This window comes from Neolamprologus multifasciatus, chromosome 7, assembly GCF_963576455.1.
Source record: "Neolamprologus multifasciatus chromosome 7, fNeoMul1.2, whole genome shotgun sequence".
Classification (NCBI taxonomy): domain Eukaryota; kingdom Metazoa; phylum Chordata; class Actinopteri; order Cichliformes; family Cichlidae; genus Neolamprologus; species Neolamprologus multifasciatus.
In genome coordinates this window covers 30,651,020-30,669,703 of record NC_140445.1, presented here as the reverse complement: position 1 = coordinate 30,669,703, position 18,684 = coordinate 30,651,020, and the positions used below count along the sequence as shown (strand labels likewise).

The 18,684-nt window shown below is 38.6% G+C and overlaps 1 protein-coding gene across 7 annotated transcripts in view; it reads right to left on the bottom strand.

Annotated features, from left to right (window-relative positions):
* Positions 1 to 18,684, bottom strand: part of cntfr (ciliary neurotrophic factor receptor) — a 223,666-nt gene that overhangs the window by 89,029 nt on the left and 115,953 nt on the right. For 6 of the 7 annotated variants that reach the window (XM_085169227.1, XM_085169225.1, XM_085169226.1 and 3 more), the window contains one exon: positions 5,247 to 5,480. In XM_085169227.1, the coding sequence (XP_085025353.1) occupies positions 5,247 to 5,480 (234 nt within the window). Of the gene's footprint in view, positions 1 to 5,246; positions 5,481 to 12,890; positions 14,668 to 18,684 lie in introns of those variants that run through there. The other variant, XM_085169230.1, reaches the window with a different exon arrangement.

The following is an 18,684-nucleotide window of genomic DNA, read 5'->3' as shown; positions in this document are numbered from 1 at the left end:
GTTTTACACTGTATATTTAACCCTCTGTATCCCATAACAACCCCTTTTTTATGTTTACTCCCAAGTCACCTCAAGTGCTTCTGTTCATCTGTAGCATCTGAGCCTATGAAACTTTGTGAAAGGAGTCTGACATTGATCGATGAGTCTGTGAAGTGTTGAGGATATCCCGAACTTTTTTGTCAGTAAGGTCGCTTGTTTTTACCACACTTAGCTGTTGTCAATAACACTTTATCTGAAATAAAGCTAGCATCATCATACTCTCACAGTATGACTTTCTAAACACTTTAAGTCTAACTTTATCTTAAAACAATTTGTTGTTGTTTTAGCTGACTAGATGTCAGCTGAGCTGTGCACAGATGGAAGATTTACATGTGTAATCCTGCTGACAATAGATAATTTCAATAATATAAGGAATAAATAAGCAGATTTCTGTAAATTCTTTAAGCTTTTTTTTTGGCTAAATATGAGTGTTTATAATATTCACCAGTTTCTCCCTTTTCTTCAAAATTGTCAAGAACATTTTAGTAGAATTCTGTTGGAGTGTGGAGGGTTAAATAAAACTTTTTTTCCTCAGGTACTCATGTTTCCTACAAAATAAGCCTCAGTAATTAACCGTCACACTGTACATTAAGTACTTCAATTGAACAGATGAGTTTATCTAGTTGTTACATCTGAACTAAGTCAATACAAACATTTTTCAAAGAGTTATCATCATGTAGTAGAGCTTTCAGTGAAATTGACTTTGAAAAAATACATAAAATAATGTATGCTATCATATGTAAAATGTTTCCCTAAAGAAAAGGTCCTTCTGTACTTTCCTCCATCTCCCTGATAATTTTAACCATGGAACATCCTTTTGCAGAAGATGTAAACTTTAAGTTATTTCTTTGTGATATAACCAAGTTGCACATAGACTATGTCTAAAACTTGCATAAAGTGCAGCTGGTTCTCACTAGCAGTATAATGCAGCTGACAGGTGAGTGGCTGGATATATGATGCTATGCTGTTAATGCTGTGTTTGCTGGGAGGCTTAATAACTGGTTGGGTGCAGCTCATCTTGCTATACTATAAATTGTTTAGCTGACGGTCATTGAAGCAATACATACAAGAATGGACAAAGCCAGAGAAGAGGAGGACAGCAATAACTTCACTGTTGTGACAGCAAAGGATGCACTATCCCACAAGCGCTTCAGTGTTTTATGACCGCTTGCTAATTAAATTATAATGAAATTTTACTGGGTGTACTCTTTCATTTTCTATTGTATTTTTTTAAGCCATATGTCACTTTCTATTTTACCAGCTTTATGTTACCCCCTTTACCAGTTAACATCACGTCTTGTTCTGAAGATACAGTCTAAAGACGTCACTGAGTACTTGGGTGCTGAAGTTTCCTTGTGTGTCTCTCTGTTTATGCGTGTGGATGAGGAGATGGACAGTTTTTAAAACAAAGTAACAGAGAGAATGTAAACTAACAGTTATATACAGTGGTGAAATAATACAAATGGGAAAAGAAACACACATCAAAGCAGCACTATATTTCCACATGAAACTCAACACAAACAAGTGCTGTCTCCTTGTGCTAACATTATGTTGACACAGTCCATAAATTCGGTGTGAAGGTGGACCAAGTGCGCATACACTAGTGTTCCTAATGCAAACCAGTGTAAACACAAAGCCAAGCGATGCTGCCTAACACAAATGAAAAAGCCGGCGTAGATAGATGGATGCTAGAAAGAGTGGGAAAATAAGGACGTCATACAAGGTTGCTTTACACATGTACACATACGCATGAAGAATAACGAAAGGCAAGATAAGGAGGATGAGAGATAATCAAAAAAGTTTGAGAGACAGAGACACAGAGTGAAGGAGAAAAACTAAAAAGCATAAACAGATGGCTCTGTGCTATTCTCCTGATAACACTTCTATCTGTGTGAAACATAACAAGCCCCCAGTGTAAGTAATAAACGCTGCATAAAATCAAACTACCATCATGATGGTAATCAGAACAAGTGTAGCCTGTCATGATGTCATTATCACTGTAGCTGCACAACACTTAAAGTTTTGTAGGTGGCAGTTAACATAATGAAAAAAAATGTAGCCAGAAAACAAAGTCACAGTCATAACAGACAATAAAACACAGACAGAAGAGATTTAGCAATGCGGAGTTACAGTTGCTGCCACCCCAGCAAATCTTGAACGTGTCATAAAATCACAGACTGTTATTGAGACAGTTAGATTCAGTGCTAAAAGTAGGTTAGCAAAGTAGGATCTGACCCTTGATGAATGAATAAAATAAAACTCTGTTTGTCTCTCACACACAAAGTGTCATTTTGATAGCAGTAAAGCAGCTCCAGTCTTCCACATGTGTTTGCACACAGATACTGTTTCCATCTGTCCGTCTAAGGCTCGCTCTCTCTCTCTCTGTTTTATGCATACCTAAACATACACACATATCCTGGCCTGTTTGTGAATTGCATCATTCCCCCCGCTGACATAATTTGCCATAACATAAAAGTCATTAAATCAGTATTACTTCAGCATTGTGTAATTCATCACTGCTGATATGATTAACCAAACTGCCATGCGCTCATATAGTCTCATTCATCAAACATTTGCTTGGAAATGTAACATTTAACATCAGCACTGGGATAAAATCGTGATGGGTTGTGTGTTTGGCCTCTATTGGTTCTGTTGACAAGTGGATAGAATCATACTGGCATGGTTTACTGTTTAGCTAAAGGGGACGTGAGCTGACCGCTTTTTCAAAAATATCTTTAACCATTGAGTGTTTATTTATTTTATTTGTTTGTTTTTTTGGATCGGTTATTTCTATGCATGATTCACAAAAGTCATTTTAACATTTCACCTGGCACAAATGAGATAAATGAACCGGTCGACCTGTCTTTCAATTTGCTTTTCTCAAAAATAGAGTTGTGGTGGACTCAATAACACAAGAGTGTCAGAAAGATGCACGCTGTATGGGCTATTCCCCCCCTTGGAGTGATGAATCATGTGCTGTGTATCAAAATTTGCCACCGTTCTGAAGTAGCCTACTGTGACTGATGCCAAGAAGATATTTAATTTCACTCTCTAGCCTTCTTGCAGCTACAGTGTGATTTCTGTAAAAAATGTAATTTAAAATGTTGTCTATTCCTTTTACTACTAACAGACTGAAAAGGAGGGAAGACAGAGAGTGATCATTTTCATGTGAACAAACACTGCCCAGCAGAGATAATGTCCCTGCTTTTTTTTATTTTAACTACAGTAAGTAGATAATAATTCACTGTTGACTGAACATTGTTTTTATTCAATCTGTCATTTAAGATTGACATTCAATCTGTCATGAGGCATAACTGCAGTGACAGATGAATTCAAAAATAACAGCCAAGCTAATGAATGGAGGATGATAAATATAATAACTGTGAATAAGTTATGTGATGTATTATAAATAAGGCAGAACGCTAATCTGCTGGTTAGAGAAATCACTTGTCATTAAAATCATTATTAACATTTATGAACATTCAAATATTTGGACATCCTGTAAGCTATACCAGTATACCACACAAAAGCATGTACTAAGATTAACGTTTAACTTAAATAGAGACCAACTCATGAAATTACTTCTGGGGTTCTTCTTTTCATTGTCATATAAACTGTTCAGCTTAGTCAATAAAGCAATTTATAACAAAGGCAATTTCATTCAAGTCATCTTCTTGCCATTTACCACTCCCTCCAACACACTTATTATGCAAAGAATAAGTGCATAAAACTTTCACCATGAAAATAATGGATTTAAAATGAGGCCAATGCCAACTCACAAACCCTCATGGCAGTCCATTAAAAGTGACATCATTTATTTTTCGTATGATTATTACGATTATGCACACCATAACAGGAAATAGACCAAATATAATTTTAACAGCTATTCATAAGAACTGGTCAGCTGGCAGCAGATCTACTGTAAAGATTGTTATCACAACAATTCAAGTTTTATATTGGCATTTAAAATTTGAATGAAACAGCCCCTCAAACATTACAGCGTACTATTAAAATTGTCATTTAGCTGAAGTGCTCACTTTGCACGGAACAAAAAGAATCTGGAAATTTGGTAGCCAGCTGTATGTTGACCCTCGCAGTCGTTAATACAAAGTCATAACATCAGGACCTGTGACTAGTCAATAGAATGGATTCAGCTTCTTAAGTAATACTCCTCAGTCTTTGGACACAGTTGATTGCAGGGATGGTCGCAGGTTTTATAAGCTCTGACCATCCCGCACTCAAAGCTTATTTCAAAAGGGCCTCTACTGTGATTCCACTAAGACTGGAATGATATCACAAATGATATCACAAGCATCAACTGTAACTATCTTTCAGTCAAAGCTGATCACATATTTAGACCTTTTTTTGTCAAGCTTTGGAAGCAGCTGAAGTTGGAATTGTGGTTGGAGGGTTAGGGTTGTTGTTGGTTTGAATGTATGTAGCATGATTTTTTTTATTTGTACTGATTATCATTATTATTAGTAGTAGTAATAGTAGTAATATAATGCAAAGTCATTTGGTTTTAGATGTGTTAAAGACATAAAATGTACTTGTTTCTTCATTATTTGATGCTGTATATTGACAGAATGGTATCATACATTTAGTTATAAATTCTTAATGGAACAACAAAACTCTGGCAAATTTCCATGGAGACATAAAATGTAAGCATTAATGACAGCTAGTGCTAATAAGGTTAAGCTAATTGACTTAATTCAGTTTGTTAAGAGACAGCCCTCAACAACAATAAAAATAGTAACAGACTCACCGTGTGTTAAAGAAGTTTATATTTTAGGATTCATCACAATTCTCATTTATGTGTACATTTTACCATCTTGTTACTTTACTTTCTTGAGTAATTTTACATTACACAGAAAGCTACTTAAACATGAAATAAGACTAAGCAGGGCATCTATAGCCATTATTTTTATCACATTTTTATCAGATTACTTTTGAAATTATCAGCAGTGTCATACTTGTTTCTATGTTGTTGGGGATTTTTTTCTTTGTTTTTTGTTGACATCCCAATGGCATCAAGAGTAGCTTATTTTATTTTACTACTTTCTCATTTCATTCACCTTTTGTCTTTCCATCTTATGTCTGCAATCACTCACTTTCCCTTCGGGATGATTAAAAATGTGTCATGTCTCATCCTTAACACTTAGAGGGCAAATGTGCCCTTCCTATTGAAAGTAAGCTACTGTACTTACTTCCAATTTGGAGAAAGATGGCTTCATGCTTGTCATCATCTTGCTTCTGAAAACAGGTGTAGAGTCCAGTATGGTTCAGGGACACGTTAGTCAGGATCAGTCTGGGGCCTTCTAGACTGTGCTGGGTCTTCACATATGTCCCATTCATCTTCCATGATACTGATGCATCATTGTCCAGGGAGCCACACTGCATGGTGACATCACTGCCTATTCGTCCATACTGGATCCTATCAGCTAAAAAGAGACAGAGACAATGATTAAGTGCTGGTGATAGCAACAGCTAATAACCACTAAAATATCTGTGCAGTGTAATTACTGCCCTGCGTGCATGTTGGCCCTTGGCAACTGAACACAGACTTCCAATTCAGGATTCAACACACTTCCAATTAATCTATTTTTATTCTTTTGTTGTTTTTTCTGTGTGTGTTTCTGGACACTAATTCTCTCTCTAAATCGCTTTCATATATGTTTATTTTGTGTGCACAAAAAATATATATTTTCTACTTTATGGAACAAAGTTTCAAATTTTGGCAGTGACATGAATCATTTTGCTGCTCACGTCAGAAACGGTACCTTAAGGGACAGATTTTCACAACTCAATTGCATTATGATTTTAAAATGTTCCGGTTAGGTTTAGGTATTAAACACTACCTCGTTAGGTTTGGAAAAAGATGGTTTGGGCAAAAATATAACAGTTGCTATTTCACAGCTCAATTTCCTGATTGGCAGACTGACACATTGCTGCAGAAAGCTCTTGACAACCTTTCTGCTACAGACAAACAACACATTATGATGTATAATTGAAATATATTTCAAAAATGTGGGGACTGACAAATAAAACCCCAAAACAAATCATGTCCATAAACACAATCAACTTTCTTTGACTATTTCTATTATTAGCAAATTTTGAAAGAGAAAGTAGATTCTGACGTGTCTTTTCATTGATGCCTTTAGCCTTCTGTTAACTAACAGCAATGCCCAGTCTGGAAAGTAGTTGGGTCTGTGACCTCCAGGGTTAGGGGTTATATGTGAGCCTAATGGGTGTTCTTGCCAAACACTGGGGTTAGTAGCCCTGTTGTGTTGATAAGCCTCATGGGGCATGCCACGACCACAGAGACTGAAGACCTCAGATTAACACTTAACACTGGGGATCAACAGCACAACAAGAAACAACAATATAATATTGATCTCCATCTCTGTAAAAGCCCTCTTCTATGAACAGGGGGTGGGGGTGGGGGGTGGGGGGGGCGCTGCCTCTACTGGCTGTAGATCAAATGCTGTCGAGATCCTTGTCTTGGTCTGATGTCTCTTTCCTTGACTTTTTATTTGTGTGTCTCTCCCCACCCACCTTTGTTTCTCACCACAATGCCTTTTTTTTCACTTGAGCTCGCTTCCATCTCTCAATCTACTCAGACATGCTTCTTAACACAGCTGATACAGATGTCAACCCAGTGTTTCATGTATATTTCATGTCCCATAACAGAGCCATCTATATTTAATGGGGACAAGATCCTTGTCCCCATTAACATTAACCCAACGCTGTTTGTTCTCTTCGTCTTCCATTCCACCGTTCATTACCCCTCACTAACCCTTTCTTTTTGTAATTCTCTGTGATTCATGCCATCTTCATTTTTTTTTCTATTATTATCATTTTTTTCTTCTGCTGTCCGCCCGAGCCATCTCCACGCTCGCCCTCCAAATTTGCCAAATAATGTGTGTGCATATGCATGTCAGTGGCAAGAAATGCCAATTCCTTTGATCTCCTTCTCTGTCAACTTACTTTGAAAAAGTTTGTGTGACTTTATTTACATAAAAAGCTATTTGCATCTTAGCATAAACCTTAAAGTTTGACTTTGATGTTAGCTTTGATGATGATGCTGGTGCCCTGGTGCTTCATGTGACAAGGAAGAGAAGAGAAGAGACCTTGAATTTTAAGTCAGTGGTCATTCATTGCGCTTTCAAACCAACTAACTGCAGAATAAATTGTGTGATTACTGGTAACTTGTAATAGTAATTCTTACTTATCAAAGGCACAGAAGTCATTTCAAAACTGATTTGAACACTGACACTGAGTTGTTAATAGAATAGAAGTGGAAAGTCATGAATGTCATCCAACTGATTTCATCAGAAAGAAGTTGTTATTAGTAGCTGAAAGAAAAATGACGTCCCTGGCGAGAGCTTACCCCTTACAAAATTTTTGCACTTAGCATTTCTTGTTTTTGTGATGGTCAGTACCCGTCTATGTACAGCAATGATTCTTTAACCTCTCCTGTCCCCCTCAATGCCCCATCCAATCCTTTGTATCTTCTCAGGTTACATCACATTCTCACTGCCTCAGTCCTTTCAAATATCCAGTCACATCTTTCGCCTTTGCTCCCTCTCCATCTCTCTCCATTTCATTTTGTCCTCTCACTTCTCCTTGTCTTTCTTCTGTCCTATCAACACTCTCCTCCTCTCCTCTCACTCTCTGTGTCAGTCTCTATCTTTATCGTTCATCCTCCACCCTTGTCTATGTGTCACTCCCTGCCATCTGCCTGTATCAATGACCTGCTTTGAACTTCAACTTGTCCTGTTAGCTGATGATGATTCACAAACAGTGTCCAGTGTGTACCAGAATTATATTTTCTGGGCTCAGTGCATTCAAGCTGTTGATTCCTGTTGATTCATCTTAGTTTAACTTATTCAGATAACCCGTAAGATTTTTCTCCTCATTGCTTTGTGTCGCTATACTTCCCACTCATCAAGAAGTCACAGATTCAGAGACAGAGTTAAAAACGTCCTCAGCTGGTACAGTTATAACTACTGACTATTCTCAGCTGGGGGCTGATAAACACAGAGTGTTCTGCTAAATATTTAAGGATTAAAAATGTTCAGTGTGGTATTAAATCAAGTGTGAATTCATATTACTGAAGTTACATTTAATCCACTAGAACAGTTTGGATAACTTGTGTAGTTTATGGCACCAGAGAATTAACTTTATCAGGATTTTAGGCTTCGTCCTTCAGTCATACAAACTCCAGTTGCACAGATAAAATAGTCTTATGGAGTCTTAATATACCAAAAATCAACATATGATAATGTCCGTGAGCCCTCCATGCTGTAGTACTACTATCTGCTGTAGGGATGCTTGCTGTTACCTCTGTGTCTGCTTTTGTTTATCCTTCTGAGAGTTATTCTCACTATTCTCTCTTATCTTGTCCCCCCTCTGTATATCTCATTGCTCATCTTTTGCTCTCTCCTCTCCATTACTTTCGCTCCCTCTGACCTTGATGCTGCTCACTTACATGCCATATGAATTGTGTTGAAACTTCAGTATTCATTCATGGTATATCAGTGATCAGTAGTCTTCTAACATGCCTCTCATGCATAATACACCTTATAGCAACAGTGGAAACACAAGCAGATACTTATGATTACAATCATGTACTAACTGGCGTATAAGTAGACTGCCCTGCATAATGTCCTCATGCCTCATGACCATCTACACAAGCAGGCCTAATAACCATAATGGCATTCAACTCAAGTGCTATTGTTCTCTTGGTAATAGACAGGGCACTTTACGCAGTGGTAGAACACTGGTTTTCTCTGCTAAATGACAATATGAACCACAAATGTCCTTCACAAAGATTTAGTGTTACTAATTTTACTTATTATTCTTTTCATTTGGTTTGAAGCCAGTTGAGACTGCCTAAGTATATACAGAGCTTATATACAGAGCTTAACTACCCCAGAGTCTTAAGAAAAGATCATTTATTGACTACCTCCAAAACCTCTCATCTAGCAACCAAAAGTACACAATTTTGGAACTAAAAACAGGATTCAATCTGATGAATTATATTAGTGCGAGTTTTTTTTTTTGTTTTCTCTCCTTTCAAGTTGAAACACCAGAGTCCAAAAATGAACCACGTCAATGGCATGCTGCTAGCATTAGATTCATGATTTAATGGCATTTCATCTGCTATTTTTCATGCTTACCACCAACAACACAAACATCAAGCGCAACCTAAAAAAAAGTTACACCACAGCTTAAAAGTAAAACAAACAAAACAGTGAATGCATAATTCAAGTCACAAGTTCAGGGTTTTAAAAAAATACCACATATATTACATTTGAAATGCTTGGAAATGTAATGTGGTAAGTTTCTTTCAATGTGTGTGCATCCGCACGCACACCACACCATCAGGGCCCAAGGGAAGGCTAGTTTCTCAACATTTTTTTACTTGCCAGGAAACTTGAACTTTGCATTAAATGTGGGATTCTGCGGGGCACTGAGGGCATTGCAGTTCTTATGCAGTCCTGTGATGTTTTCAGTATATTACGATTTAACAATAAAGAGCCAGCATAATGTCATATTTTGGCTAAGAAGAGGCAAGACAATCCAGTATTGCTGTCCAGGGGCTATTTAAAGAAAAACAAGCACATTCAGAGAAACCCAAAAGCAACTGGCTGTACATCTAACTCCATGAGCTGTTTACTAAACTGACATAAGCAACGAGTCCACATAAACAAACACAGGCAGATTAACTTATAGTGATGTATATACATGTACATTAGCATGTGTACAGAAACTTGCGCAACGGCAAGTGCATAACACTAGGATTCTAACACAATAAATGTTTAAGAAAATATAGTACATATAGAATTATTTCATTATTGTAAATTACAACGATTCTTAAGGGAATTAATTTGTTACTTTTAAATGTATTTTAAATCAGCGGTCCCCAACCCCCGGGCCTCGGACCGGTACCAGTCCATGAGTCGTTTGGTACCGGGCCGCGAGAGTTGAGGCTCAGGTGTGAAATGTATAGTTTTCAGGGTTTTTAATCGGCTTTCAGCGTTATTTTGTTATCGTTTTTATCGTTTACTCGGTTTTCCTTGGTCTTTTCACGTGTGTTATGAATAAATTTTATTTTTTTCAGTACCGGTACTAGTTTTATTTTGTTGTATTTATCCGCCACACCTTAAAGGCCGGTCCATGAAAATATTGTCAGGCATAAACCGGTCCGTGGCGCGAAAAAGGTTGCGGACCGCTGTTTTAAATCAATCAAAAAAAAATCAAAATTTATTTATATAGCACATTTTAAAGACCGAAGTACACCAAAGTGCTTTCCAGTAAAATCATGATACAGATAAAAAAAATTACAATATAAAATATAAATTACAGATATAAATAAAATAAATATATACATATATACATATATATTTTATACATATATACATATATATTTTATATATATATATATATATATATATATATATATATATATATATATATATATATATTTTATATATATATATATATATATATATATATATATATATATATATATATATATACAGATCATTAACAAGACTGGCTACGGATACCGACTACAGAACGGAGCAGTTGTCAGCCACCTCCTGTACATGGATGACATCAAGCTGTATGCCAAGAGTGAACGAGACATCGATTCACTGATCCACACTACCAGGCTATACAGCAATGACATTGGAATGTCGTTCGGGCTGGAGAAGTGTAGTCGGATGGTAACAAAGAGAGGGAAGGTAGTCAGAACTGAGGGGATTGAACTACCAGAAGGCAACATTGCAGACGTAGAGGACAGTTACAAGTACCTGGGGATCCCGCAGGCGAATGGGAACCATGAAGAGGCCGCTAGGAAAGCTGCAACCACCAAGTACCTGCAGAGGGTCAGGCAAGTCCTGAGGAGTCAGTTGAACGGTAAGAACAAGATCCGGGCCATCAACACGTACGCCCTGCCCGTGATCAGGTACCCTGCTGGGGTTATAGGCTGGCCAAAGGAGGAGATAGACATAAAGACAAGAAAGCTCCTTACCATGCATGGAGGGTTTCACCCCCAAGTCCAGCACCCTGAGGCTGTACGCTAAGCGGAAGGAAGGGGGCCAGGGACTGGTGAGTGTCAGCACCACAGTCCAGGATGAGACAACAAACATCCAAGAATACATCACGAAGATGGCCCCAACTGACAGCGTGCTCAGTGAATACCTCAGGCAGCAGAAACCCAAGAAAGAGGAGGGAGACGAGGAACCATCATGGAAGGACAGGCCCCTGCACGCTATGTACCACCGGCAGATAGAGGAGGTGGCTGATATCCAGAAATCCTACCAGTGGCTGGACAAAGCTGGACTGAAAGATAGCACAGAGGCACTAATCATGGCAGCACAAGAACAAGCTCTGAGTACAAGATCCATAGAGGCTGGGGTCTATCACACCAGGCAAGACCCCAGGTGCAGGCTGTGTAAAGATGCCCCAGAGACAATCCAGCACATAACAGCAGGGTGCAAGATGCTAGCAGGCAAGGCATACATGGAACGCCATAACCAAGTGGCCGGCATAGTGTACAGGAACATCTGTGCCGAGTATAACCTGGAAGTCCCAAGGTCAAAATGGGAAATGCCCCCAAGGGTGGTGGAGAATGACCGAGCTAAGATCCTGTGGGACTTCCAGATACAGACGGACAAAATGGTGGTGGCTAACCAACCGGACATAGTGGTGGTAGACAACAGAAGAAGACGGCCGTAGTGATTGATGTAGCGGTTCCGAATGACAGCAATATCAGGAAGAAGGAACACGAGAAGCTGGAGAAATACCAAGGGCTCAGAGAAGAGCTCGAGAGGATGTGGAGGGTGAAGGTATCGGTGGTCCCCGTGGTAATTGGAGCGCTAGGTGCGGTGACTCCCAAGCTAGGCGAGTGGCTCCAGCAGATCCCGGGAATAACATCGGAGATCTCTGTCCAGAAGAGCGCAGTCCTGGGAACAGCTAAGATACTGCGCAGGACCCTCAAGCTCCCAGGCCTCTGGTAGAGGACCCGAGCTTGAAGGATAAACCGCCCGCAGGGGCGTGCTGGGTGTTTTTTTTTTTATATATATATATATATATAAAATAATTACATAATCTAAATGCAAAGCCAGATGTAAATTACCCTAATTAGCCTTGAATGCCAGGTTAAACAAATACGTTTTTAGACGTGATTTAAAAGACTGAATGGAATCTGATGTGCGAATATGATCTAACATGCAGTTCAGAAGTAAAGAAGATATATATATATATGCACAGCTTTGTATTCTATCACAACATTTAAGATAATACATGCACATCAATGATCATGAAACTGCTAATGTTTAATCGTAAGTATCTGCTTGTGTTTCCACTGTTGCTATGCATGAAACTGCCATACCGCAATCCCAGTTCATACACACAGTAATCATGACAAAAGTGACCTCATATAAGATTATACACTTGGGATGCACACACACACATACACACAAACAGTGTTCAAATATAGTAGTTCAGGCCAAGGTTAAAGCAAGCACAAATGTAGTTAAGACTATTGGAAGAAAATAAATTACATTTTATGGGAAAAAAGTCAAAGACACACAAAGACTCAGTGTTGTATTGTTTGCTTTATGTGAAATGCAATGACACCTTTTCAATTCTTGTCTTCATTCTCTTCATTCCTTAGACCGTGATTAATAATTATTTGACCAGAAAGATCAATTAAAGGCAAATTATCATTAGACTTGTGCCGCTGAGGATATTTGTGAGTAAGAGCAGCCATGCTGTTTGATTAGCTGATTAAACATGGCTAGAATTACTTGTTCAAATATAAAGTTCCAGTGTTATACCTTTCTAATGCTCTGCTGTCAAATGTCTTTGGATGAAGTGCAGTCATTGACTTAGAGGATAAACTTCTCATCAGGTTTTCTGAGCTGGAAAAGGGTTTCAAATGATTTGATTTTGCAAATGTGGTTCAGAGGTTATAGGCTAAACTGAACTAATGCTGTAAAAGACTTGCAATAGCTCACATATGGCATAAAACTTGAAAGTACAACTTTAATCTTGATCTGGTTTTAATTAGAACATATTTGTAGTTAGTTAGTTTAAAGTGTTTCAAAAAAAATGTTGATCAGCTTACATGGTATGGAAAAAGGTTAGTAAGATATACACTCTTTGCAGTGAAGTCAGTTTGGTATATTCTCTGAGCTGGTGGAGCAGCAGCCATATTGGACACACAAATTCTCACATGAAAACAGTTTGACCTTGTCACAGACTCATATGCACAGATTTATGTTGTAACCAAGGCTACAAGCCATTAAACTATCATGAACACCCTTTTGACTAGATTGGAATACTGATGAATTTTGATTGTGGTGAACCAACTGTGTAAGCATGTGTATGTATGTTAGCGTTTCATTACACAGAATATCTTGCCAAAAATATTTTGACTGTTTTATCCTTTATATATTTTGTTCTTTTATGCTTTTATGTGCATTTCTTTTGCCTCTGTGTTTTAATACCATTTAACATGCTACCATGCTGGTTCTTTGCCATAGCCTTCATCCTCCCTGTTACTTCATCTTACTCTTTTGTATGTTAAGCACTTTGGTACACCACTGGTTTTTAAATGTGCTATATAAATAAAGTTTGTTGTTGTTGTCATATATGAGGATGATTCCTTATCATTATGTGTCTGTGACTTCACTTGTGCACACATGTGTGTTTTTAAAGTGTGTGTCTGTGAGCAACCAGCTGTAAGTTATGATGTGACTGCACAGCAACGACGTGAAATGAAAGTTCAGCGCTGGCATTCTGATTTACCATCCCAAAGACTTATATTCTCTGTGTTTGTGTGTCCGCAACAATGCAGACTTGCGTGCTGTATTTTTCCGTGACAATGTGCAGTTCTCCATGTACACACAGCCCTCTTTGTCGATTCATTGCCATGTACATATCAGACTGTGTGACTCTGTCACTTTCCAGTCAGGCTGTAACTCACTAGAACATTTATCAGTGAATCACATTTGTATGCCTAAGGGGAGCCAGGCCTTTTGAAAGTCCAACAGTAAAATGTTGGATTGGCTGACACACAGAGATAGAGCCCAGGAGAATTATCAGTTTAGGTTGAAAAGATCAATTTTTTTCAGTCAGTGGCTGCACATGCTGATGCAGCCTGGGCCAATTCTACTGATATGGAGAAATAAAATGCACACAGCTGAACAGTGATTGGAAGAATAGTGAGTATCGATCTTATTTTCAGAATAAAAATACTTTTTTTTCCCCTTCTTCTGTAATTTCACATTAACTGAAAAGGAAAACTTAAAAACTAGTATATTTGACAGAAGCTCAGATTTGCTTAAAAATCTCTGCTGACTTGCCAGTGCGTGTTCTTGAATAAACATTTCATATTCAATTTTACAAGCTTTTTTTCATCAGTGTTGTTGCTACATTTTATAAACTATAAACTAGTAAAACCTGACATAACACAGGGTCAGGCATCACATCAAAAAAGAAAATGAAAATATGTAACCACCATTTAAAAAAGTCTACTACTTTCCTATATTTTATTAGAATCAGCTTCACTGAGTTTCTTTAAACTTATTATACTGTTGTATGTTAGATAAACAGTAAATTACTAAGTTTAGTCCTGACAGGTAGAGTAAGCATACGCAGTAAATTATTTATGATTTCACACATGGGTTATTCATGTCTGATTGGTCTGTTGCTCAGGGCCCTCTGATCCGCCACCCCTCCTCCACTTTTGGCCTTCACTTGTCTTTGTATTGGACCCTTGTGAGCTCAGGCTCTGAGCTTTCAAAATCATTTCCAAAATTATTTCATATTATTACACAGCCTCAAGCCACAGAGTTCTTATTTCTTTGCAAATAATGTTCAATAGTGCAAAAAAGTCTAATTTTTCTATGTGGAAAAAGCTCTAAAGCTGAAATAAAAAAATAATCCTGGTAGAAGTCAGAAGGTTAGCCATTAATGATGTGCTTATATATTTTAACCAGCCAAACGGCCAAACAGAAAATCATTGCAGACACAAGGTTTCTTTTCACATTCGCTTTAAGTGAATGTGATATCGCATTTCCTCTTAGCACAGACACCCTTGTGTCTAAAAATGTTTTGTAATGAGAACAGGGCAAATGAAAGGCTAACACATTTCAAAACTGGAAGTAAACTCGCAATACTTTTGGCTTTACAGCATGTTTATTTACAAAATTACTCTCAAGGTTGCTATCACTGTCAGCTTTGCAGACAGTGATAGCAGCTTTGCAAAGTCTGCCACAAAATTGTTTATTTGCAGTGCAAATAAGCCGCAGGATTTTATTTTAACTACGAACACTCTCCGCAGATTATATCAAAAACACACTGCAAATTAAAGGAAGGAATAAAAAAAAATACTTCCCTTCAGATTTTGTCACATATATCACTAATAGTGGAAGTTCAAAGAAATCATTAAAGCTCAAAATTACGATGTATGTTAATTATTTTTTTTATCACAGTTGTATACAGTATTCTGCATCTGCAGATACTGTTTTCTAATCATTTGCACAGGCACACTGAAATCTTCTTGCCTCAGTCAGCATGTGGCACAGCTGGTTAAGCAGGGTCCTCAGATGTTTTGTGAGGTATGACGCAGCAAAATGCTAAATCCTCCTGGCAATTTATAAAAGAGAGATCTGATTAACTGCTGTATGACATAATAACTATCAGCAATAAACTGCTGTTGGCACTTTCACGGTCATGCACATATTAATGCACTGATACAGATGTACTGTTGATACAGACCTATGTGTACTTTTCTCACAGATGCATACAGGCCACACTTCTACACAAGTATGCATGAACATGCAACTTCTGCACCCACAGACACGCTCTCACACTTACACTTCCTCCGCAAACATCTTGGAATGAAGTTATCACTTTATCCTCTCCTGTCTCTCTTTCCCACGGAGAGCTTAACATTCACTCGCTCTCTCTGCATTTGCCTCTCCTTTTATGTGAACACTGAGGCAGCTGCAGCTGTGTAAGTGTTTGTATGTGAGTGTGTATGCGTGTTTTCTGTGCATGTCTGTCTATGAGTCAGGGCACCAATGCTCAAATAAATCCACTTCCTGTTTTCTGCCATCTTATCTTGGCCCCACTGCACAAGTAAACGTAGAGTGTCTGAGTGTTTATGTGTGTCAGCCTGTTCATTGCCCATCATCCGGCTTGCCAAATCCACTGGAGAAGACAGGAAGATTTGCAGGCAACCGGGTTAATTGATACTTCACGTTTTAGACGGTTATGTTCTGAGAGGAACTTGGGAGCCAGAGAGAATAAGTGGGGTGTGTAAAAAAGGAGAGGAAGTGCAGGGAAAGAGAGATGGAATGGGAGGTGGTGAGTAGAGAGACGTTAGATGGAAAGGGGTACAGCACAAGAGGGAGGATGAATTGTTGAGACTGAGTAGGGCAGTTAATATTTTACAAGCCTGGATTAGAGAGGTCATGAAATGAGGAATGGGAGAAAGATTCCTGAGAATTGGCTTCAGGGATGGGGTGGGGGGTTGAGGGGGGAGACAGCTGGATAACACTGCTTTGATCAGAAACATCTGTAGGTTTTGCGGTAGAGAAAGAAAAAAAGTTGAGTGGTGAGAGAGAATTGAGAGCTGTCTATTTTTTGGTTTCTTTGTTTTTACTTTATACAGGTGGAGTTATCGCTTAAATGCACCTTCTTCTATTTGACGTATACATTTAACTTCTTCTTTTTTGGATTAAATGGGAAAAAAAAGAATGAAAAAAAAAAGCACACAAGATTTTGGGCCACCATGGGGCCAGAAGAGCTTCAGTGCACTTTGGCTTTGATTCTACATGTTTAACTCCGAATGATCTACGTCATTTCTTCAAATGGCATTACTGTATTTGTTCTTAATTTTGAATTATGTCAAACACATCAGTCCAAATTCTCCATTAAATGTTAAGTTAGATTGAGATAGATAGATTTTTATCATAGCATCATTTTCATACTTCCTAAGCCGTTCACTGACCCCTTGTGACACTTTCCATCCAGCAAGACAACACTTCCATCAGGGCAGTTTTACACCAAGACTTTAATCAGTGGGTACATGTCGTTCATAACAGAGACACCTGATCTCCCATTTTAAGGTTCAAGTTTATTCTTATATTTTTTCCTGTATTTGAGTCCAAATCCAAAGGTGTCTGTCGTAGTCTACCATTATGAATGTATTCTCCTTTTTTGCCACATCAACAAGAAACCAATGCTCAACATCTAATTCATATTGTTTCAACCTGTTCTGATAGTTTCAAGTGATTCTTTCACCTAACTCTACCCTCCAGAAACCAATTTGATGACATTTTATATCAGATTTTTTATTTTTCTCAATGACATTTAAGCTTATTTCCATACCAGATTTTATTGTGGCTAAAGTTAAGGTGATGGGATTAAAATTACTTTTAGGGGCTGATATAAATCCAATATAGCATTAAGAGCAACATCAGTGGCATCATGGTAAACTTAGATAAGGGGAAAGAAACTTTTATTATCTGTTTTTAGAATTGAGTGTGTATCTAATAAATAGTCAAAGGAGCTTGCAAAGAAAAGCGTCTGGACTTCTTTAAGTTACTTGAAGACGTTTCACCTCTCATCCGAGAGGCTTCTTCAGTTCTAAGGTCAAATGGTGGAGAGTCCCAGATATAACCCTAGTGGGAGTGTCCCCCCACAGAGGGACAAAAGGACCCCCTGATGATCCTCTAATCGCCTGAGCCAAGGTGTGGAACTGGGTGTGGGTCCCAATCAGCCAGAGTTTCGGGTGATTTCATTGTGAAACCTGGCCCCACCTTATCATGCGAATTCCTGAGGTCAGATGGCCCAGGGTGTGAGTGGGCCTTAAGGCGTCTGGGAAGGGATCTCAAAACTGGATTATAGATGGCAGAGAGTTGGTGTCGTAAACCACCGCCTCTGTTCAAAGATGGTCGCTCACAGTGGACATAGATGGCTTCTTTCACTCCTCTTTCAAACCATCTGTCCTCTCTGTCCAAAATGTGAACATTGGCATCCTCGAAAGAGTGTCCTTTATCCTTAAGATGCAGATGGACAGCTGAATCTTGTCCTGTGGAGGTCGCTCTTCTGTGTTGTGCCATGCGCTTGTGAAGTGGCTGTTTGGTCTCTCCAATGTAGAGGTCTGGGCATTCCTCGCTGCACTGTACGGCATACACCACATTGTTAAGTCTGTGTTTTGGCGTTTTGTCTTTCGGGTGAACCAGTTTTTGTCTGAGCGTGTTGCTGGGTCTGAAGTACACCGGGATGTCATGATTGGAGAAAACCCTCCTGAGTTTCTCTGATACACCGGCTACATAGGGGATGACAATGTTGTTGCGCCTGTCCTTCTTATTCTCCCTCGCTGGTGTCTGATCTTCTTTTCTGTGCCTCTTTGCTGACTTTAAAAACGCCCATTTAGGATAGCCGCACGTTTTGAGTGCTTCCTTTACATGTGTGTGTTCCTTCTTTTTCCCTTCAGGCTTAGAGGGAACATGTTCTGCCCGGTGGTGTAGGGTCCTAATTACTCCAAGTTTGTGTTCCAGAGGGTGATGGGAGTCAAACAGGAGGTACTGGTCCGTGTGTGTGGGCTTCCGGTAA